This window comes from Dufourea novaeangliae, unplaced genomic scaffold (assembly GCF_001272555.1).
Source record: "Dufourea novaeangliae isolate 0120121106 unplaced genomic scaffold, ASM127255v1 scaffold30, whole genome shotgun sequence".
Classification (NCBI taxonomy): Eukaryota; Metazoa; Arthropoda; class Insecta; order Hymenoptera; family Halictidae; genus Dufourea; species Dufourea novaeangliae.
The window spans coordinates 49,286-74,478 of NW_015373906.1; the positions used below are offsets into that span (position 1 = coordinate 49,286).

At 41.7% G+C, this 25,193-nt stretch overlaps 1 protein-coding gene across 1 annotated transcript; it reads left to right on the plus strand.

Moving 5' to 3' along the window:
* The first annotated feature begins 587 nt into the window (after positions 1-587).
* Positions 588-17,157, plus strand: LOC107193796. Its single transcript, XM_015583303.1, has 25 exons — positions 588-637; positions 1,262-1,389; positions 2,518-2,578; positions 3,116-3,343; positions 3,443-5,651; positions 5,846-5,932; positions 6,263-6,580; positions 6,954-7,022; positions 7,113-7,230; positions 7,399-7,506; positions 8,086-8,197; positions 8,267-8,338; positions 8,425-8,637; positions 8,733-9,164; positions 9,439-9,603; positions 9,689-10,069; positions 10,192-10,336; positions 10,518-10,642; positions 10,740-11,582; positions 11,682-11,747; positions 11,843-11,990; positions 12,357-12,417; positions 13,639-14,111; positions 15,316-15,620; positions 15,757-17,157. Exons 3-25 carry the CDS (start codon positions 2,528-2,530, stop codon positions 16,744-16,746), a joined length of 7,719 nt encoding a protein of 2,572 aa, XP_015438789.1. The 5' UTR covers positions 588-637; positions 1,262-1,389; positions 2,518-2,527; the 3' UTR covers positions 16,747-17,157.
* The last annotated feature ends 8,036 nt before the right edge of the window (positions 17,158-25,193 follow it).

The window sequence follows — 25,193 nt, forward strand, 5'->3', positions numbered from 1 at the left end:
TCAGATAGCACCGTGAACGTTAAGTAGCCCTTTCGTAGCAGATTGACTTTATCGAAATCATTGAAACACTCGGGTGAATGTTTTCGAATTAACGCGAGCAAAAAGTGAACACGGCGGGAAGTGATACGTGCAAGTTTTTACAAACTAACCTATCGAGGGCAGGTGAATCGCAGCGTCGATTGGATTCGACGTGCGGTGCGCTCACAAAGGAAGATCGAAGGGCTGCTATTTCTTTTCAAGTAGCAAGTGAACAGAAACACCGTGTCGGGAAGCAGTTTGTCGGAACAATTGAAACAAGTGTAACGTGCCGTTCGCGATAGTGTTTGCATCTCGTGTATACAGATGGTGCGTTCACGGATCGAATGTTTATGGAGAAAAGTGTCAGGGTAAGCGGTGATTTCGATAATCGCCCATCAAACAGGATTATGCCTTCGAAAAAGAGACTCGTCGTCCGCCGAAAGACTATCGTTTACGGCGAGCACAGCAGCAGGATTGTATTAACCGACGCGTTGACCATCGATTCATCTGTATACACCTGGGGCAGATGAACTGTCTTATAACGCAAAGGAAGGCAGAAGAATAAGTGCAAATTTCATAGGACAGGTGAATTTATTGCTGCATCGCGAAAAACGACGAGGTAAATACAAAGGCACTGCCAGTATCCGGTGCGCGACACTTCCTACCACCGCGAAAGGTGTGTGTGCGGTTGATTTAGGTGCAGTCCTGTTTTTACTCCTGCCCCTCTCCCGCATTCTCTCTCTCTCTCTCTCTCTCTCTCTCTCTCTCTCTACCTTCCTTCTCTGACAATTTGTAAGCGTGCACGTACAGCTACTCTGCCATTTAAAATTCATCTATTCTTACTTTTATCCGTCGATTTTCTATATCCTCACGTCAATTTAGTAGTTTCAATTAATCGATTATTAATGATTTTCTATCATGGCTCACTGAACGAAACTGTTTGTGTTACATTCAGTCGTTTCATTGAAAATTATTGAAAACACTAAACGTCAAGGTAGCGCGCATTCCTTGTTAACCGTATTTGAGAATTAAAACAGTTTGCTAATATAACGACAAAAAAGACAATAGGAGTAGTGAAAAGAAGTCGCAGTATTCTCGCTTTTTTACCATATTCTTGTTCTTATTATTATTATTATTATTATTATTATTATTATTATTATTATTATTATTATGATGATGATAAGAATCACCAATGTGTATGTTTAACGACGAACAAATCAATCGATGTGTGTGTGTTTTTTAGAATAAACAAAGTTTCCCCATGAAATCGCTTCTCCTTGGACAGGAGAAAAGAAAAGTTGCTGACTGTGTCGTTTAAATTAGCCGCAAAACCCATGTGGCAAAGTCATTAAAGTGAAAATATGCAAGGAAGTGAGTAGGATATGTACATATATAAATTTTTCGGTAATGGTAATAAGATTAGTTGATCTACGCTTCTCTTTGGATGTATGAAAGGTCTGCAAGTTGGCGCAAAATTGCGGGATCGTTTGTATGTGCAACCTATCTGATAACTAATTAATTAAATCGAAGGAGTTTTTAATTTCGTAAAAAGTTTGAGAAGTGCAACGTGTAGGTAATAGACGGAATGTGAGATGGAAGACGAAAAGGGGAAAAATAGAAAATTCATTGATAATGTTCGGTTATCATGAAACACGAGTATTCGCGAGACGATGCAAGTGGCGCAATTCTTCGTGTTCTATTTGCATACGAGTCGGGAAATCTATTTAAGTTATCAGAGGTTTGGGGGCGGACCTAAACGCGGACGAGAAACACTCGTAATTTTCCACGTTCTACGCGTGTTCGTTTGGCTCATCAGGGTATCATCGTATCCACGTGAATTGTTCGAATTCAGTTGAAATATTTCGAGTGGGTTTCATAAAGAAGGCGATCGACGGGCAAAACTTTGTCGGAAAATTAATAAATGGACCGATTAGAAAATGTTGAATCGATGCAACTATCGATAATATTGTCGTCGACCTTCTCGAAAAGCCTCGTTAGCGAAATCATTGGAATAACGAGATTTCGGAATAGATGAAGAAAAAGAACCGATAAACACCGAGTTTTTGCGATGAAGCAGGATCCTTTCGGTTTTGCACAATGTCACGAGAACAGCTGGAGTTGAGAGATGTGAAAAAGAAACTTGAAGAATATGGTCCGGTGTCGTGAATAATATCCAGAAAGTATGTCGAGTCGCAGAGAAAGTAGATTGGTTCGCTCAACCTTCCGCCGTCCGTCCATATGCATGTACATGGCTACGTACATGTACTAAAAAGTATATACATGTAGTAAACCTGACTGAAAGACGATCGTGCAGTAACGTAAATATGTAATTCGAAATATCGTAAATGTGCGTCGGAAACGAACGAACGAACGGTTCAAATATCGACCCGAATTCACATTTGATCGCCAATTATAAAAACAATTCGAGTGTCACGAACCTAACATATATTTCGCGCAGTAGAAATTTACAATCATAATGAAATTATTGGTCTCTTTCAGGGGGCACACGATGGCTGAAGACCGAAATAATTCTCAAGGGTTCGTTGGACAGGCGCACACGGTACGTAAAACTAAACGATCGTGCCAAACTTTGATTCGGTTTATTTTAGTGAGCAAAGCTGGGAAACTCTCTTTCGTGATGAAACGGTAGTAGGGAACGGGAGGGGGAGGGAAGTAACCAAGATGGATCGTTGAAACGAAATTTGTTACTTTCTGCCACACAACATCTTTCCCGATTTACGATTACCGTCAGAATCACCTCCACTGCGTTTGTTAATCCTTATCGATCCGACTCGAGTTTCAATCTGCTCTTTTATGTTATTTTTTAAACTGTTTATTTTTTGATTTGCGTAAATGGTTCTTCCTTTTGAACCGTTCTTCCTGAACTTTTTCTTCTTCTTCTTCTTCTTCTTCTTATTTACATTCTTATTCTTATACTTATTCTTATTCATCTACTGTTTTGTATGTAAATATATTTCGTTTTAAACGGAAGAACTGGCACGCGCGTGCGAGAGAGAGAGAGAGAGAGAGAGAGAGAGAGAGAGAAACGTTTGATTCGCTTGGTTGAAACAGTGCCGGTACAGAGTAGTTCTTTCAGGTAGAACATGGTAGTTCAGTTTCAACCCCAGTATCGTCAATGTCGGGAATACAAGCAGGGAATGCATCGTTGGTAGCGATAGGTGGTGGAACGATAACAAAGATCGGAGGTGATCAAAGAGATGATTCCCCACCACGCGGCCCACGAACTTTGTTACTACGTCGCGGCGAGAATGGGTTCGGTTTCACCCTTCGTCATTTTATCGTTTACCCACCCGAATCTTGTTGCGTAAGTATCCGATTCGAATTATTTCCAGAGTTATTCGCGGATTCGAGTGAATTCGAAGGCGATGTTTTATCGAAGTAACTTATATATGTATTTCATTAGATGTTACCGGGACATGAAAGAACGAGAATCGAGGAACCAATGGACACGATATTTGTGAAGCAAGTACGTGGAAATTCACCGGCGGCCGAAGCAGGATTGCGTACAGGGGATCGGGTAGTTTCTGTGGACGGTAAACCTACGCGTGGTGAACAATACGCGAAAGTCGTACAACGTATTCAACAAGCAGGACCATGGTTACGACTTCTGGTAGTCTCTAAAGAGGACGACATTCTACAAAGATACTTTGGCGAAACCGCTCATAATCCAGAGACGAATCAACGACCACGATTACGCTCTCCAGAGAGGAACGCTGGCCAAAAGCAACGTAGATCCGTCAGTATGATTCCTGGACTGTCTCCGAGGTCGAGGCAATCTTGGGTTTGCTCCGCGCCAAGTTCGATGCAAGCAGAAACCGATCGGTCGACCGACGACGGTGTTTCCTGTCCGGATCAAGATATCCAATTGAGTGACTTTTCCAAGGAAATCCAGCAAATGCAACCAAATAGCAAAACACAGTCGCAACTTCAATCAAGAATCAAAGGTGTAACGTATCATTCTAATCCGCTTCAGGAAATAATTGGTCGCCCCGAGGCAAATGATGAAAAAGTTAGGTTACGAAATCAATCGCAGCAATCCATCACTGATGATATTTCAAAGTTGACTGACGGTCAATCATGCGACAGATCGATTCGCTCGGATTCAAGATACGACAAATACGATGTTTACGATAGAACGCGTCCTGAATCTATATATTCCAGAACAAACAGTGAACAGATTTATGATAGAATCAAAGACCCGATATACGAACGTGTTCGGCTCGGAGAGTCGGCACGAGTAAACTTGGGGGATCATCACCATCATCGCCACTACCAGCAGCAGCAACAACAACAACAACAACAACAACAACAACAACAACAACAACAACACCAGTATTATCAAACACAACAGCATTCAGGAATAATACAATATCCTTTGTCTCGGGCTGAACCACAGGTACCTATATATCGGCCTGCTATGAAAAGAGTGAGTTCCCGACGTGCCAGTGAAGGAAGCGCCCCTAATTCGACGCTCAATAATTTTGAGGTTACCAGCTATGCCAGCACCGATGCCCTCAGATCATGCGATCCGGGGTCTAGGTTCAGTATTGATTCGAAAAGAGAATCTTCTCCGGTTCGTTCGACCGATGATCCACTTACCTACGATTCCACTTCCATTCTCCTTGGGTCTGGAACAAACGGAAATAGTAATGAAACGAGAAATGGGAACTCTGGTATTGACGACTCTGTCATCATGGCGCGGCTACGGAAAAGTTTTGAACAAAAAGAAGAATTCTTACGAAGACCCAGTCACCCGATAGGTTGGTTTCTATCAGAAGAAAGGTCCGAGTCTCCCGTACGAAGTAATGGTTCGTCCACGATACCACGAGAGTTTTACGCAAGACCACAGAGACTTCAGAAACAAATTTGGCCACCCAACGATTCCAAGCACGATCGACAATGTTCGCCTCCGAGATTCGGTCAAGATAGGAGTTTTTCCGAAAAGCTTACGCTAGACAAGTTTTCTTCTAATCAGAACGAACAAAAACTGAAATCTGACGTAGCGACGGCGGCAACAGCTGCGACGGCGGGCGAAACAGACGACCGAATCGAATATTCCGGTTCTCGTTCGTTGGAAGATGCATACCCGGTGATCGTAACGGATCGACTATGTCCTCTGTCCGTTTACGATGATTGTCGTGAAAAGTCCGAGTCGAAGGATGTTGACAGACATCAGCAGCAACCGCAACGAAACGCTGCCGGCAAATCGAGTTTTGTCGGTACATTGTCCAAGATACACGAGAATATTACAAGCGCCGCGGCTTTGCTTTCGGACGAATGTCACTCTCAAGATGCAAGGAACAATGCTTCTGCTCTTCCCTCTTTCTCAGGACCGGAAAAAACGATCAATGAGAAGTATCCGACGTTTTCTCAGGGTCTGCAAATCGTGTCTAAACGCGCGAAACAATTCGAATCCGGACGTTTGCTCAGCGACGACGACGAACCGACGGGTGACCGAACTAGTCTTTACAAGAGTGAGCTGTCGCGGTTGTCGAGTAAGCGCAGCGTACCAAATGTTGCTGTTCGAAAAAGAGAATTTGAATCAAAAGCCGAAGCTCAGGAGCCACGTAGATCGACCGTGCCTACTAGGGAAACCAAATCGATGGATGTTGGTATGTTTCCTCCTCCGTCACACTATTCATTTTCTTTGCGCGTTTCACTGCTCTGGTTATCGATCTTCCCGTAAGGTCGTATGTAATCGATTTAGAATAGTAAAGAAACATTGCACATAGTTTAACCGGTAGTCCCGGCATTGGTCAAATTCGTTCAAATCTGCCCTTAATGTGTATCTTACGTAAATCTTTAGGTAATGAATTAAAGGGAAACAGAGTAATACCTGTAGGCAGCAGGCGCATTCACTGTGAACCACCAACCGAATGTAAACCTATCGAAGGTACAGAACGAAACAAAAAATCGAATTAGTTGAATGTTGTGTTCTTCGCTCCTTGGTTCCCTTCCTCTCTCACTCTGTTCCTTTGTAAAGACTTAAACATCAGTATAGCCTTTAATATATGGTGTAACTTTGCCTTGGCAAAGCACGACAAAAGTATTTGCAGCCATGTGCCTGTTTATATGTTTAGCGGCGCAACGTTTTCTGAGATTTGCTACTAACGTTTCAAATAATTTCTCTTTTTATTATTATTATTATTATTATTATTATTATTATTATTATTATAAAAAATATCCAAACACGTTACTCAATAGTTTTGTATAATCTATGTAGAGACGTCGAATCCAATACCAGGGTATATGGACTATGAAGCCCACTGCCCAAAAGTTCGTAGCAATAGTGTGGAATCTTGGGAATCGCCGAACGATCGTTTGCAAATAATTAAACGCCGTTGGCCAGAACGAGGTGGTGATTCTGAACTAAGGCAGAACGCTGGAGAGAATTATAATGAATACGAAAACGCGAACGAGAAGGAAAACGAAAACTCTTACGTCAACGCAGCAAACTCCTTTAGCGACAATAGCAGAAACACCGAAAGAGCAGGATCGAGGAAGCAGGATGATTGTGCGGAAATCATCGACACAGAACATGGTTAGTCCTTTCAGTTTTAATTCTTGACTTTAATGAAATTGCATTAACCACCGGATGGTCGAACGTAGGTCCATATTGACCAAGATTTTCGGGAGTTCTTGAACTATATTAACGAAAAAAAGAGAAGATAAGAAAAACCATTGAGTTAGAAATATGTATGTCATATGCTCTAGGGAAATAAGTATGTTCTTAAGTGATAGAGGGAAAGAAGGTGAATGGTTGTCTAAATGGACCTAGTCACGGCGAAACATACGGTCGTTTTGAAAGTTGATCTACCGAGGATTAATAAATACCCTTTGGCGGTATATGTACATTGGTATTTAAATCTTTTGTATCTAAGTAGTATCTTTTTAAGTGACTCGATAATTTATAGGTGCAATGACAAATGACGGTGTACATGGTAATGGAGTTGTATTCAGACGACAGAAGAATGCACAGACTGGTAAGCGGTACAATACTGTTCGCTGTGAAATCTGTCCAACCCAGTCAGCTTTCGTTTTGAAATTTCATCCGTATATCTTTATTCTTCTAGCTGACGAGGATCGCGCCACAAGAAGAGTTTCGTATCTGAAGGCAACCTGGGGTGAACGAATGCATGTCGACAGTGATTTGGAGTTGAGCGACTCGGAGCCTATTCACACTTCAAGAATGTAAGTTGAATGGTGTAATGACGGAAAGAAGAGAAGCTTTTCTTTAGATTAACACGAAAGCTCGCGTGTTCCCTTTTGTGCACGGAAGCAATGTCCTCCGTATTGTCGCGAGGGTGGAACGTTTGTCTCTTGTGGTTGTATATCTCGAGTAGACATCCATATTTTCAGCAGTCATAAGAGATGGCGGCTATCGCTGATTCCAAATGATATAGCATCACTACGACGCATCTTCGAGGACATGACTCAGTCTGGATCCTTGAACAGAAATATTTCCCGGTGAGGACAGTACATGTTGATTTAAGCACCAAGTTGCTGCATTTCGTTTTTACGAGCGCGCTCTCTTTCTCTTCTACTCACCGAATCACTCACTCTCTAACTCGGTCACCTATTTACTCATTCATTTGTTCTCTCAATATTGTTACCTCTTACACATAACTGTATGTTCCTTACGTCTTCTCGTGTTTATCCGTGACGCTGTTATTCGCGTCGTAGACTTATTAGAATGATTCTTCATACGTTACTCCCTGTTCTTTTAATCGCTCGGTTTAACAGCTTTGCCGATTCTTTTGTAACAGTTCTGAATAATACATATTTTTCACCCTACGTGTTTACCAGCGACGTTGAATTCTGAATGTAGAAAACAAAACAAAACAAAACAACAACAACGTAGGAAAGGATTATTATTCGTTTAATCGGATGGTGTTGTCGTTGTATTCGGATTTTGGTTATCAGTCGTCTTGGTCCCTTGAAAAGCGCGAAAATCTTTCTACATAGATCGATCAACCAAGACAGATAGCGAACGCGCGAGCAACGAAAGCGATCGTGTCATCAGGGAAGTATATTGGATCTTTTCAGTAGCAATACGTGTACTGGTCGGGAGGCGACTGCTGGAATTGTCAAAGAAATCGTTGAGCAAGTCGAGCGAGAGGGTCCTTTACATGTGAAATTCACGGTACTCGATGGAAAGGTAAACTAATTTTACAGTAATTTACCAGACATTGTTTCGTGCCGAAATTATTTAATTCGTCTTTTTCAGCGATCTTCCGATAAGATCTGGGGTGTTCTTCGTGGACCGATTCTCTTTTTCTATAAGGATCGTCAGAATCAGGTGCGTTTTTTTTTTTTGGTAAAATGCATTTTACGAAGACAAAAGATCATTGGATGGACAAACAATCACACGGTATCATTGTTTAGAGTCCTTCGTTAAGCAGCGACGTCGAATGCGTAGCGCAGAGCATTGACGTGAGATGCTCCTTGGTGGATATTGCAGAGGATTATACAAAACGTAAACACGTACTGCGCCTGGCGAATCCAAGCGCAGAGGTTCTGCTGCAAACCGAAGACGCCGCATCTATGGCGGTCTGGTTACGATCACTACATGAGCATGCTGCTGCTGAAAAGCCATCCGTAAGTTTGAAACGTTGAGATATCACACCATTACGTTTGTTATACCTTTGTAATAACTCGCATAAGTGGTCGCGTTTATACGTTTTGTGTATCAGGAGATCGGCTATAATAGTTGTTTGAAACAACAAGCTGTACCGCAAACTCCAGGGCCTACCAGCAATAGTTGTTCAACATATCAGACAATAGGCGGAGGAAGCGGTGGCGGTATCGCGATAATGATGGTACCGAATAGCGGCGGCGGTGGCGGTAGCGGACAAAGATTAAGTCCACTTCCGGGACATAAAGGTATCAAGAAACTGACCTCCTTCAGGAATCGATCTCCGACCGGTCAGTCGCCGATAAATAAGACACGAAAGCCGAGCCAGGCTACCGAAACTTTAGTTTCTCCGAAAACGAAAACGTGGAAAGGCAGAGTCGCGAAACAACTCCGAAGAATGCACGGACAAACCGGACCACCTTCTTCGCCAACGACACAGTTACCACCCGAGGGTGCCACCTTTAAAGTGCCGCTCGAACTTTGTCCACCGGTAAATGCATTCAACCATCTTCGCTTATGGCGCTTACGCTTAATCATTCTTCATACATATACATATAGTATATGGTTGAAACATCCTGTACAGAGAGTGTGTTCCGAGAGAAAATCTACAAATTTTTTAAATTTTTGGAGGGTATCCAATCTTAACTTATTTTGAAAGTTGTAACAACCGAAATAGACTGACAATTAATTCCAAGTATATTACCTTCATTATAAGTAAACGTTTAACAAACAGTAAGAATTTCATGGCGTTCTTTTCCAAACAGTCATCGTTCTCGGAATACGTACCACTGATCGTCGAAATGTGTACGAGTATCGTTGAAGCGAGAGGCTTGGAAGTTGTCGGTATTTACAGAGTGCCTGGCAACACAGCCGCTATTTCACATTTGACCGACAGCGTTAACAAAGGATTTGAAAATATTCATCTGCAGGTAAAGATCGTTTATCCCGCCTTAGATTATTTTATTTTCACTACTTGTTCGTTAATTCTCTGTTCATTTATCTCGGATTTCGCAGGATCCCAGATGGAGTGACGTAAATGTAATATCGTCCCTTCTCAAGTCCTTTTTCCGTCAACTGCCTGATTCGTTGCTTACAGCAGAATTGTATCCTATGTTTATCGATGCCGATAAAGTTGAAGATCCACAAAGAAGAATGACGACAATACGAAAGTTACTCAGGGATCTTCCGGATCATCATTTCGAAACTCTTAAATACCTAATGTTCCATCTAAAGAGGATAGTCGAGCATAGCGAGGTGAATAAAATGGAAGCGAAGAATTTAGCCATTGTGTTCGGTCCCACTTTGGTGCGAGCGAGTGGTTCCAGGGACAACATGGTCACCATGGTTACCGACATGTCGCATCAGTGCCGAATCGTTGAAAGCTTGCTGAATAACGTATGTACTCTTGTAACGTTCCCATGGGAAATAGGAATTTTCATACACATATTATGTATATGTACATATATATAAAAGATAAGGAAAAAATCGTATTAAACAAACACTACGTCGTGTCGTAGGTTGAGTGGTTCTTTTCGGACGACGATTTGGACGATTTAAGCAGACTAAGCGTTAATCTTAGCCTTCCGGCTGACAATAATGAAATCGACACAACGCCAAGCAATAATCATAGCCTTCTATTGAACAACATTCAAAAAGTTGAAGGTACGATTCAATATTATTCTTTGGTATTGATCATAGCTATTTTCGTTTACAAAGTATAGATTTCGTATAGAAAAAATAGATGATTCTTACGATGCATTATAGCCGTGCCCTTTTACGTTTCTCCATGAATTTATATGTACATATTTCCTTGTATTTTCTTCGGTTCTTTGTAACGAAACAGGAGTTCGAGAGATGGCATCCGCTAAAGATATTGTTTCGTCGATCATATCCGCTGCGAATCGCAAGATACAGAGAAGAAGGAAAGGACAAGATGAAACGGACAACGAGAGTCACGAAGTGGACAAGGTTCGTTTAATGCGATGTATTCATAGGATATGTATACATATAGCCTTTGGTCGGTTTTAGGTTTCCAATGTTTAAATTCGCGATTTCTTTCGTACAGGTAAAAACAAAGCAAGAGACCGAAAGCTTGCCTAATCGACGAAGTATGGCGTTGAACGAACGGCAATGTTCGGTCAGCGAAATTGTTTTGATGCATGAAAATAAAAATCAGCCGAATCGTTCTACCGATCGGTCGGATCGATCGGGGACAGTCGATGCGGCTATGATCGAGAACGTTATCGGTGGTAACGGTAGAATCTCAGACTGTGACGACAACACAGCTGATGCGATAATCAGCAACGACGACACTGTACCCTATGATAGAACGAGGAAGTACTTGAATCCTCCGGTGGAGTCGTCGATTTCAACGATTCAACCAAGTCATCGCTCGGCCGTCTCGTCGGCTTCCGAGTCGTCACGACTCTCTAGCGAGACTGGCTTGAGCTGTTTCGACGCGAGTTCGATGCTTTCGAGCACTTCGAACGAGACCAAACAAAGTAACGACGAGATTACTATTAGAACGTATGCCGGGTTGAGTACAACCACCCAAGAACGTATACGAAGATTTGAACAGGAAACAAAGGCGATGTTGCAACGAGATCAAAATCGACAAAGACGGGAAGCTGAGAAGAGAGAAGAAGAGCGACGAAGAATCGAGATGGAATGGCAATTGGCAAAACGTGAGATGGAGAACGACGACCTGCTTGATAGTATAGTCGATACTACTGTGGCACCGACGTACTTTGCCTCCAATGCCCGACTTTCCGCCTTTAACGACAGGCTTGCCGATAAATCGTATCTCGATATTGGATCCCATTCGGTCAGTCGGATCCCATGTCTTTCTATAGCTGTGCAACAGGAACCTACGACTGTTAGACGAATCGCGCAATGCACGGATGAATCTGCACCCCCAATTATGTCGTCCATACCGCCGCCGCCGCCGCCGCCGACGACGACGACGACGACGACGGCGACGGCGACGGCGACGGCGACGGCGGCGGAGGCGGCGACGACGTTGCCAGAAAATGTTACGGATACTATTATTAAGAAATTAAAAACTGACCAACAGGTGAGTTTCCTATTCATTTACAAACTATAGACGGTAATACGTACAAAGAAAGAGCAATATGTTTGTCGTTAAAATTTCATCGTATTAATCTGCAGCCAGCACTAGAATCTTTGACTGTAACACCGGTCCGTTACGGGAGCTTGGACTCTCTACATGAAACACACGATACTTCTCAATCGTCGTTTTCTACATCGATGCATCAACAGCGAAAACAACCACTTTCAAGCGACGTCTCGGATGATGGTTAGTACCAATACCTGTCATTGACAATGATTTTTGTAATGCATCTAACGTCGATATCGTCGTTTCACTTACCACGAAACTCTTCCAATGAAAACTTTTCTTTCCGCCTGTTGATCCTCTTTATATTTTGTACTTGATCGATAACGGTCTTTAGGAAACAGACAATTGGTATCATTACACGAAAGTAATTTCAATCTCCACTTCCATATAAAATGATGTTTGCATTTCACGCCAGGTTTACGGTATTCTGATGCTATTAAAATTATTGTAAAATGTATAGTATTATTATGTTTACGTGATTATTTACGAGTGTTCTCTTTACTTTTTTCTCTATGTAACGTCGCTTCTGACAATCGGTGAGTGTAGGCGGATCTTGTTTTCTACAGTGGACTCAGAAGATACTAACTATTAACAAAAAGTTTTCTAGGTACATTTACTTCATCTGTTCTTATTTACTCTTTAAACGACAATAGATGCATATTACTCATTTCACGTTCTGTTAGCGTTCTGCGACGGGTATTCGTTTTCCAGGTTTATCTTTTTCTTCTTCTTCTTCTTCTTCTTCTTCTCCTCCTCCTCCTCCTCCTCCTCCTTCGATACCTCCTCTTGTTCTTACCCTGGTTACTTTTTTTCCAATCGTGCGAGAATTTGAAAACAAAGTGTTAGAAGAATGAAATGTCGGGCACTGCATTCGATGTAATTTAAACACGTTGTTACGAATTTGTTCAACGTTTTTTTCTTCGTTTAAGTGTTGACGGTGTATAAAGAAGGTCGATTGCAACTATGTCGAAGAAAATAGGAGCAAAAGAATTTGCATCAGCTTAAAAATGTTCAAGGGTGTAGTATCGGCTCGGAATGAACTCGTTTTGTGTATTCTCGATCCGTGCACGTTACGCTTTCATAAATTCATAAATCATATTTGATCGAGTTTGGTCGTTGAAATACACCACTCGGAAATGATTGTTTTTCTTCTGTTTTGTTGAACCAAACTCGGTGTCGCAGAAACATATGATCGATAACACTTTGGCAATAAAGTTTTTCTTTTCATCTGCACGCGTTCTAGTCACAGTATCGTAAGAATAATCGTTCAGCTGATCGCTTCGTCGAGTGCCGAACGCTACGCTAGACCGCATGTGTGCTTGGTTGTTGAAACGTGGCATTGTTTGCGAGCTTACCTCCTGCACGTTCTTCAGACGTGTCTCGTTTAAAATTTTGGCGTACGAGTTTACGAAAAAACACGTGACCGATGAATCCTATGATGTTTTCCATCTTTTTCGTATATCTTTTTCTGCTGTTCTTGTAACTTTGCAATATATTCGGTGTATTTAACAATAAGACAGAAGAAGAGAAAGAAGAAAATGTGGCAAGCCAGAAAAGTGGTGGAATATGAGGAGTTTCTTTTAGCCAAGTACATATTATGTATTTAGTTTCCGTTAAAGACAGGAGATTGGCTCGTACTTGTTAGGTTCAATGGTTGTTTGTTTGTTTGTTCGTTCGTTCGTTCGTTCGTTCGTTCGTTCTGGCTCGCTCGCTTGCTGTTTCGTTAATTCGTACGTTCGTTCACGCGCCCGTTTGCCATTGCCAGCAGTTGTTAGTATATTTTGTCGGGGCGTCGATTATGACGATGGAAATTCGTTGAACATCATAGGCAAACGGCAAGTACTGGTTTCTGGTGGTACATATCGTCCCACCTTCATGGTACCACAGCCTCCACTGGTTCCACCTCGAAGACACAAGACTCATCATCGTCTATACAAGTGCCAATGCCAATTCCAATGCCAATACCAATGTCGATGCCGATGCCGATGCCGATGCCGATGCCGATGCCAATGCCAATGCCAATGCCAATGCCAATGCCAATGCCAATGCCAATGCCAATGCCAATGCCAAAGTCGATGCCAATGCCAGGGCGAATGCAAGTGCCGGGATCAGTGTCAGACGCGGTCAATGCCGATGTCTTGCAACGATCATCGATGCCCATCGCATCCTTCTCGAGAGTACCGGCCTCGGAGCCCATTGATCTCTCCGAATCAATCGAAACCGTCGTCGAACAATCACGTCGAGGGGTGTCGGGCTCAGGGGCCGGATTATCTTCCAAGACTTTAAACAGATTCCTTCGAGGTAAATTGCTTGGCTCGCAGCCTGGAATATCAAGTCACAAGCAATTTGAGCGCTAATATACCATTCGAATGAACCTGGCTCACCCGAATGGCTTTATACACTGCAGTGTTTTCGTTATTGTTTTTACACTAAGCGCACGCTACCGAAATATCTCTCCGAGACCGTTCTCTCTTCCCAGTATTTTCTCTTTTATCCGTTCATTTCAACAGTATAACGCCAAGCCTATCGATTGCCCCCCTTTCTTCCAACATCATAAGTATTTCCTCGAGCAAAACTCCAAAACATACCCTTCTTACAGTCGATTTTTTATCGATAACTTATCGATCGCTAATGCGTGCGTGAATCATCCTTTTACGTGTCCCTCCAAGACAGTCCACATACATCTATTACCGTAATATGTTCTTGTTCGTTTTGTTGGACAATTGTTAAAATATATAGCATTATCGGACACGCGCGAGTATCCGTGTGTGAAAAGGTACGACTTCAATTCTGCCGATCATTTTAAAACTGTCAATCACTGTCAATCGCATATTCATTCTTGTATTCATTCTTTCCTTTGCCATGCGTGTTTTATTTTTTCTTCTTCTTTTTCTCGTCTGTCGGTATTTTCTTTTGTCTTTGTCTGTATTTTTATCTTCAGTGTTTGTTGCTTGGAAGAAAGTTGGATCATTATTAAATTGTAACCCATCGGGAAAGGGAAAAGAGAGAAAAAGTGTTGTTGGAGTGTCAGAAAATGTCTCGAGCATACATACTATATGTATGTATTTATGTATATGACATGCGTATATGTACATACGACGACACTCGGCAACGATTTTCAAAGCGCTTTTACTGTGATTAGAATGTGTTTATAGCTGCTAGCTTACGCACCTATGCCCTTTTAAGAAATATCTCGGGCTGATTTATCGATGAGACATTTTGCGTTTGCTGTTACGCGATCGATTGCAGTTTTATTGTTTCTTGGGTAATATTTTCTAACAACTATCATTACCACTATCACCATCACCATCACCATCACCATCACCATCACCATCACCATCACCATTACCATTACCATTACCATCAGCACTACCAGCATATCACGATACAATGCTTTGTGCGCCTTTCGTTGGATCGTTCGCTTGCAATATGTACGAACGTATCGCGCAATAGCTACGAACGACCAAGAAACTACTCGAACTGAAATAAGCCGATTCGATTGCAGGTAGCGACTTGTTGACCAGCTTGACGACAACCTTTGATCGTAAATGGAAATCCTTGGTAAATTCGTCGAATCATACTGTTCGCGGAGCTGCCGTGGAAAACGCGTCCGTTAACTTCGACGAAGATATCGTGACATCGCGAGATTCACAGACTTTGAGACACCTACGTGGTGTACGGGAGGAAAAAGACGAACGAAAATTAACAGTTCCGGCACAACCTGTGGATCCCAGCTTGGTAGAAACTTATCGAGACCCGAGTCTTCATAAATCCTCTCTTCAGAAACATCAACGCGATCGGCAAAAAAATGTAAGTACACGTAATCACGAACCGGATAACGCTAGCGAAACAATTCCTCTTCTGATATTTCTTTGATTTCGATTTTCATGAGTTGTCGCTTCTTCGAGGGTTATGTACTACATATCAGGATCGTTTTACCCCACAGGACATCCCGGAAAAGGACACGGATTCGTCGGTAACGATCAACACCAGCGTCGAGAAACTCGACACCGACGTACCGGATAACGATCGAAGTGCAATCGCACGACGGAGAGTCGAGTCGAAAGACGATCAATTGCGATCGAGCAAGGAAACGGTCGACACAAGTTTGGAATCGAACGAGAGAGAAGAATGCTGCAGGATCGCCGCGTCGCAGATCGATGGAACCGCCGCGGCTGTAAATGACACGCTGGAAAACGGCGACAAGGTTATGACAGACGATGGAAGAGACTTTCACTACGATGTTGACTCGAATTACACGAATAAGCTGAAAAAGTTTGAAAGTCTGACGACCAATTTGGAGGTTAGGTCGCGGTTAAATAGATCGGAATCGTTGAACAAACGATCCGAAAACACTTCCTCGAAGTTGAAAAGATCCGAGAGCTTGAACAAGCATTCCGCCGAAAGACTTTCTTCCCCGACGAGTGGGAAATTGAAACGATCGGAAAGTTTGAACAAGCACTCGGACAGATCCGATTCGCCAAACAGTAAACTAAAGCGATCGGAATCGTTGACGAAAACCGAAAAGACCGAGTGTAACATTAGCAAGAGAAGGCAATCCGTTCGAAAAGACAGTGCGACGAAATTGAAACGGAAGAATGGCATGCCCGAAAGATCGATAAAGCGAAGACACACGGTCGGCGGCACGAAGGATTTTGACAAAGTGCACTGGTTAGACAACAAGTTGCAAGTCGAAACCGAGAAGGTCGTGATGAAAAACGAGTACAGACCGAAGAAAAGTCAGCTGAGAACAAGTTCGCCGGACCTTAGCACCGGTCGCATCGGTGCTCTGACCGATGCTAGTTTTCTTATCGAGGTCAGCTTTCGCGGGCCAAGCAACGTTGTCTTTAACGTAACCAACGCTCGGCCACAATCTTTGCCGGACACTAGCTTGGCATCGAAAATTTTCAAAGTCCCTCTCGAGAGCCACGTTTAATCGATCAGCCGTAAGCGTTAATCGACAAGACGAATCGAAGAAAGTAGCAACTCTCAAGAACTATGCTTGCTCTCTCCTTCCACGTTCTTTCTCTCTCACCCTCCCACCTCTTTAGACCACCCAATCATCAACCCTTCTTCTCTCACGAAGCATTTACATCTCGTCGGCGCGTCAATTATATTTATCGTACTCGTGATGAATGTGATTGTGTGCAATTTTTGGTGTATATAATATTCATAAATCGAGTAATCAACGAACGATTCCGATATTGACGTTCGTTGGCGTTACTAAAATTAAACTACTGTAAAACGCCGCCGTCTCTTTATTTTTTCTAACAATTGCTCGGAAGATACATATTCGAAGGATTAGAAGATACAGTTCGAAAATATCCTCGTCTATTTTGACAAGGTACAAGCTACAAAAGGCTACAAGCAATCTCATGCAGATCGGTGAAAAACTCGTCCGAGCGTGAGGTTATTCTTACGTAGGGCAGAGTTTTGGTCACTCCATCAGAGTTAGAAATATCGAAAGTGTCGATTTTTCTTTCAAGAATGGTATTCGTTCGGTCCTTCGATCGCAGTTGTTACAAAAAAGCTTTCTCTTTTTCGAGCATCGTACGATAACAAATCGTTCGTATTCGTCGATCAAGAAAATTGTAATCATGTGAAGCGTGTTACAGGCCTGACAATCAATTTTTTCATAAGCATGCCTGTATGCGTATGCGTGTGCTGTATGGATGCGAGCTTATTTGCCTATTTTTTTGCTTGAGTGTCTCTCCTCGAGAACCCTGTGTATAGCGCACACTTGTATACATGTGCTGTGCTGTGCTGTGCTGTGCTGTGCTGTGCTGTGCTGTGCTGTGCTGTGCTGTGTATGTGTGGCATGTGTACAAATGAATGCACGTAGTATATAACGGCCAATGGTTTAAAAGTTTAAACGGTATTTATTTTACATTCGCAACATCCATGATAACGTTATTTATTGATTGTATCGCAAGTCCAATGATTAAGAAATTCTGCATTGCGAGCACATGTATCGAATTTGTAAATAAATCTTCTATATTGGTAATTTCAAGAAAAGTCAACCTGACAAAATTCGACGTTCCCGCACTTTTTCGTAAACTTTGGCTAATAGAGATGGCGTTGCTATAGATAGAATCTGTGCGCGTCAGTTAAATTGGTTAAATTTTAGATTGTCTTCCGAACGTGTCGTAAAGTGGGTAGTACACTTTCAAGTCTTTTAATTGACTGTTGTCAAGTTGAAAATATGAACGTGGTGCAAACTGATAAGCTGTTTCAGCCACCAAGAGAAAGGAACGAGACTAGATCTCGAGGACAATTTACGATACCTTGCCCGACAAACAGTGGTACGTAACGATTCTTTCGACTTACATTACCGCGCGGACGTACTTTTCTACTTACGTCAATGGTAAATGCATAAAAATCCAGAACTTATATATGTATGTACACTTTTTCAATAGAATTTAGATCAAATTTCGGCAAAAGCCTTCAAACACATTGGAGGTCCGCAAGTTCGAATCGTTCGAAAAGCTCAAATTATTATCGAAGCATGGGCAGAGGTCGTTCCACGACTATGTCTTCTTTTAATCCTGGTACTTCACGCAACTACATCTCGAGGTGAGTCGCTACATTTTCTTGTACACTTGAAGTAATTACATGTGTACGTACATATACAATATGTATATGTACAATAGAACAGTAGTTCACGTTAGATCCGTTTGTCAAAACGTCAAAACAATTAGCATGTTGTATATGATTGGCATATATGATGCCCATACACACACACACACACACACGACTCGATTCACGATCGTTGACAACAGATTTCGTGTTATATGGTGCGTGTTATTAGGTCCGGTACGCGAAGTATCGCGGGTCTGGGTTCGAGCACAGTCGAAAGCAGTGGCATTATTCTCGGTGAGTATCGTGTTTTAATACTAAACATGATAATTGATAATTATTCTCACGCAATCGAGCAGCAATAACAACCGGTCGGGGTGACGCGAGAGCCGAAGTAGGAATGGCAGCGTTGGACATTCGATATCCCTATATGATTCTTTGTCAGATTAGCGACTCTCAGACGTACATGAATACACTGACAAAGGTGTACTTCTTCGACCCGATAGAAGTGAGTCCTCGTTGTCCGTAAATTTCTCCTTTCCCGAGACTCTTTCGAACAATACATGTACATAAGTACATATTATTGCATCCAGTGTTCACATATTCAAGTAAACTTAATTTAACGTTGTGTAGATTTTGATGCCAGACACGATGTGCGAACGTGTCAACAGCAGAAGTGTCCTTTACCGCTCTGTCGTGGATAAATTTCCAGAAACGCGGGTAATACCAATATCTCGAGTTCATTTCAACGATGCGAATGGATTCGAACGATTGCGAACCCTCTGCGCGGCGGAGTATTCGTCAGTGGAGCTTTTTATCAAGCAAAAGTATATCACCACGCAATCGATTACCCATTAATAAACGTATTTCTGATATTCTTTGCTCATCAATTAGTCATAGTCGTGTTTCTTTGGATGTTCGCGGGAAACGTATTTTAAATACATACCAATACCAACGTAACCGGAGAACAACCGTTTGATATATTTTACAGGTATTATGCGTTAGCTGCGTCCGCTGCATTAATAAAATACGTTGAATATGCCCAGCGTATTGTATACTGTCCGAGATCGATGCGAATCGAATTTCAAGGATCACCGAACGCCACTTGTATAGGTGAGATGAACATTGAACAATATGCACCGCGACAATCGTTTCTTCGTAAGCAACATTTTACAGAGAAGGCGGTCTTTCCGATTTTATACATTGCATACATGTTCCATGAGATTGTAGATTTGGAAAGCGCGCGAACTTTGGAGTTGGTTCAGTCGCAATGTGGTAAACAGAAGAATATTAGCCTACTCGGTATCCTGGATCGTTGTTCGACACCAATGGGGAGAAAATTATTACGCGCCAACATCCTACAACCACCGTGCGAAGAACGTATTATAATCGAGCGACAATCCTCTATTGCCGAACTAGTGTCCAATCGTTCTTTACGGAGTATTCTTCAGGTTCGAACTTCCTTTCGTCAGTTGTTTCGAATTCCACGAGACATTGGCTATCCACGCTACGTTTCGATTACAACTCTGCTTGATTGCTTGTTTACAGCCAATCGTGCGGCGACTCTATGGTGCGGATAGACTCGTGGCTCTGTCGGCAGCGCCTGTATTACACGAGAACAGTGTGCAATGCGCGGAACAAAATTTAAATTACATGTTGCTTTTGAAAAATATGTTGGACGTTGTTCCAGAACTTGAAGGAGCTCTCTCGTCGGCCGAAACCGATCTACTACGAAAAATCCGAAAGGTGCTCGCAGTCCTCGAGACGCTATGCCGACTTCCATTCCTTCTACATAATACGTATATGTACATATATATCTGCCACATGCTTTTCTCATAATAACTTACGTACCTATAACGGAATTCTTCAGAGACTAGAAAACCCTCGATTTCGACTAATGAAGGAACGGATTCTTCAAACAATACATCCGGATGCCAGATCCGTGTCAGGATACACATCGTCGAACATGCAACGTTGCTTTGCCATCAAGGCAGGGATCAACGATTTATTGGATATCGCTCGACGAACGTATTGCGAGCTAATCGACGATATGAAATGTCGGTACACTAATAACGATGCCAACGAAATCGTGCGCATTGCTATTTGCTATTTGCTATTTGCAGTAATTTACAATACGAATTACTCAGGCACTCGTTGAAATAATGTTTTTTCACTTTTCCATTTCCGATAGCCATGGTAGAAAACTTAGCGTCCAGACACAAATTACCGTTATCCTTGGGCTGTAACGCGTCACAAGGTTATCACATCCAAGCAATACTTCCGCGTAACTTTAGCACAGAAGCAGTACAACTACCAACCGTCTTTAACGAGGTAATTATGCTATTAAATGCTCTTGTAGAAAATCCATTTTCTCGATTTATTGTAAAAAGGAACGTTTCTTTCGTAAACATGATCTTCCGCGGTCGATCAGGTACGAAAAAACAAACGAGTTTACACGATGACCACGAGTGCGCTTGCAACGTTGAGCCAACAATGCAAAATCGCGTCGGAAGAATTGCATTTAATGAGTAACGTGTACGTACATATTTGTATATATGTATACATATATATATATATATATATATATATATATATATATATATATCTAATTATTCGTACCACCATAACTAACAATTACGATTGGTTCCTGGACTGATCAGGTTGCTTTGCGATTTGCTGCAAAGTGTCCGCGAATATATCGGATGTCTGTTTCAACTGAACGCCGATGTGGCAGAATTGGATCTAATAAATTCACTTGCTCAGGTGAGTTCCCTCCAGACGTATATTCGACCAACGTTTGGATCGAAGCTCGAATTAGTGGATTCGAGACACCCAGTTTTGGAAGTTTTCGGCCTTGATGGCCCTGTACCGAACAACGTTGTAAGCTACATAATATAATATAATAGTTATTTATTGTTTTTAAATACATACATGTATAATTTCCTCTTCGTTCGTACAAAAGAAGGACAGTAGTTATCGATCGTTGCTTCGGTCTCGTTTTCATTGCAGATTGCGTCGGTGCCGTGGAATTTTCATATAATCTCTGGGCCTAACATGAGTGGCAAATCAACTTACCTCAAACAAATCGTTTTACTACATGTAATGGCACAAATTGGTTGCTTCGTTCCAGCAAAACAAGCCGTGTTCCGCATAACCGATCTCATATTCTGCAAAATAGCTGTTCGAGATGATATCGAATGCAATGCTTCAACATTTGCTCTCGAAGTCAGTCGCATTTGTGGCGTATTCTTTTTCTTTTCTTTTTCCAATTACTCTCGTACCACCTTAATCGTAATCATCATCATCATCCTCATTCTCATCTTCATACTCTTTTTCTTAATTCTTTAGATGAAAGAAGCTCAGTACATTTTGAGATCCGTTACATCTGCTTCGTTGATTGTTTTCGACGAATTGTGTAAAGGTACTGCAATCGAAGAAGGTGTCTCGATCGCGTGGGCCATATGCGAACGGTTGTTGACGACTACGACTGCTTTTGTTTTTGTCACAACACATTTTGTCTATCTGACGAAACTAGCCGACTTGTACTATAACGTTACCAAGTATACTTATATCTTTATTATTCTTGTATACCTCATGGATCACGCGACCACTACTTACATGCATGCATGCATACATACATACATACATACATACATACATACATACATACATACATACATACATTTACATACACATAAACATATACATACATAATATGTAGATTCTTCTTATTTTATTCTACGATCGGATTTTTCTGTCTTTGTTTTACCGTTTAGTCATTATTTCGAAACGATAAACGCGCAAGAAACTGCAACGGGTAACGGAGATTCCCATCGATTAATGTACACACATAGGTTGAAACTTGGAGTGGCTCCTACCGATGATTACGGTATCGTATTAGCTGAATCATCTGGCTTACCAACATCTGTCACGGAAAAATCACGGAAATATGCTTCCGAACGAATGGTATGCGCAATCAGAACTCTGTTTATCGCCGTTGCACCGTGTCGCGCACTTCAAAATAATCAAAAATATTCGAATATCTTCCGCAGAGTTCTGATCGATTTACGACTCGAACAACTTCCTGGGAACATAAGTGTTACAACATCGTCGTTCAAATGTATCAACTCTTAGAATCACACGTGTTCGATCGAAAGAAAGTAATCGAACATGTCGAAAGTATCGTAGATCTTCGAATGCAAGGCGGTAAAGACAACGTAGAAGAGGATAAAATGGCAACAAACAACAAGGAAATTAATATAGAAAAAAATAATGACATCGGTGCTTTATACGATACCACGGTGAATACTGTCGTTTCTTCTAAAAGACGCGGAGATGCAACGGAACGGCGTACAAACGACGACAAAAGCACAACTTGCCGGAATATCGACCATGAAGAAATCACGGCTTTTTCGGCTCGTGTAGTACTCACCGACGCCACGAGCCAGTCGCCCAAAACCCGAACCGGAAATTTTCCACTTCAAAACAGCTTGATCGTTTTAAATCGTAACGAATGTGACGTGCCATGTCGACAATCGTTTAATTCAATCGATTCTTCGTTTACTTCTTATTCGATGCAAACTGAAAATCCTTTGAATAAAATAAATGGCGCGACGCCGGCGTCTAGTAATAGACAATCTCCATTTGTCGAAAAATATCAAGAAAATGCCGCTTCGGTTAGCTCAATAATCAGTGAGACTGATGTGTCGTTTCCGTTGTCGCACGCTTTATCGTCGATGCAAATGTCCATGTTATCCGAAGCATCAGTGTCGAAACTATATGAGTATTGTCTTTCAGATTATGATTTAGAACCATCCGAGAAATCTCATGCTTCTTTCTACTATTCTTACGGATCTAGTGTCGATTAGTGACACGTTATTCCGTGAAACAGACGACTGAAACGATCTTGTATAAATAATAAGTACCTATTATACATAATTATGTACCAGTAGGTCGAATCCAAGTACAATCAATCACAAAACTCATAATTTGCTTCTTCGCATATATACGTGTGTTTACAAAGTAATTGTTCTTTTGTATCATATCGAACAATTTTTATCGTACTCTTGTAAAATTATATTAATAGCCAGTCGTATCACTTATGCATATGGTATGTATGCATTTTCTTTCCGTTCTTCGCTCTTCCTCCCTTATTTATTATTGATCATTTAATTGATACATATCTCTATGTGTATTATTGAAATACATTATTAATATATGTATATATTTACTTATATCCATTGTAGTACCATCCACATTTTTTCTTTCGAAAATTTCTCTTCTTTTTTTCCGTTACTCTTTTGCAACGGTGCATGCGCAAGGGACCCCGTAAGTGACAGTTACTGGAGTCATAGAACTCCCGGGGCATGCGCAGGAGACCTCGTGTGTGCGAGATGAGAACTGTATAGTAGCTTGGTAAGTGGAGTCCACTCGACAGTCGTGTCAAACTCATTCCAATCCCGTGCCTTCATACCCCTTCCATGCGGCTTCCTTGACCGTTTGCCAGAATCGCCAGAATCACAGAATAACGCCCAATAACGCCTGTTGCCACTATTAACTTCTTCTATGCATATATGATATATGTATATATGCGTATACAATACGCATATATACAAGTTTTGCCAGAGCCTGACATATAGAGATGGCGTGCAAAATCACTAACGCGCCATGGATCACGTGGGGAGAGACCGTGGGGTCACGGAGCCCCCGGTGGAGGCGCCGTAGAGCCTGCGCGTGAGAGCGTGGGGTCCCGGAGGCCCCGGTGGTGGCGCCATTGATCACGTGGGGTGAGAGCGTGGGGTCACGGAGCCCCCGGTGGAGGCGCCATAGAGCCTGCGCGTGAGAACGTGGGGTCCCAGTGGCCCCGGTGGAGGCGCCATGGATCACGTGGGGAGAGACCGTGGGGTCACGGAGCCCCCGGTGGAGGCGCCTGTGATCACGTTGTCTGAGAATGTGGGGTCACGGAGCCCCCGAAGCATGCTGAAGAGACCCCGTGTGTGTGAGATGTATGATGTACAATTAGAATTTCAACGATTTATAAATAAAAGTACACACGGCTGAATTCAACGATAAATTTATTAATAAAATTATTTACAAAACTTAGGATCGATAAATTAAACATCAAAACTGAACATCTGGAATAATCAATAAATTATTAACAAACATCAATATTGAAAATTAACGCGCAAAACTACAATCAAGTCCCGACAGACATATTTATTTATCGTGTATATCTTATATGACGGATATTGTTTGGAATTTATACATATGTTTATGTTTATATATTTTAAATTTCTATTTAAATATTTAAATAAATAGATAAATATTATATTGTATTAAATATTAATAGTATTTTATTGTCTCTCAACGCAGAAACAACTTGTGTGTTGGGTAGAGATGGCGTGCAAAATCACTAACGGTGATTTATCACAGTGATCGCCGAATCACGATCACGGTCGTGATTTAACTTCATTCACAACCGTGATTGCGATTTTTCTATCTTGGGTGAATTTGCTCACTGCGATCGTAAGTCCTTGATCTTTAAACAGAAAAACGTATTCAATATGATTTTACGATAATTACATTACTATTCGTGTTTGTAAACATCAGTAGAAAAAACAAGAAATTCTGAAAAAATGATTTGCTAGATAACATGTAGGTTATAATTTGTAATCATTAATTTATTCATTATTCTTCATTGTTTCTACTTATACCTTCACTTTATACGATATAACCCTAATTTTTGTTTTGATGTCGTTAATGTGAAATATACAAATTATGTATCGCGTGTAAAGAACTGTTAGGTTT

Bases quoted from the DNA above. Each gene is read 5' to 3' on its own strand.
- LOC107193796 (XM_015583303.1), top strand. From the start codon at position 2,528: ATGGCTGAAGACCGAAATAATTCTCAAGGGTTCGTTGGACAGGCGCAC. The intron at 6,581-6,953 runs GTTAGTCCTTTC...GATAATTTATAG, and splicing joins AATCATCGACACAGAACATG to GTGCAATGACAAATGACGGT. The intron at 10,070-10,191 runs GTATGTACTCTT...GTCGTGTCGTAG, and splicing joins TTGAAAGCTTGCTGAATAAC to GTTGAGTGGTTCTTTTCGGA.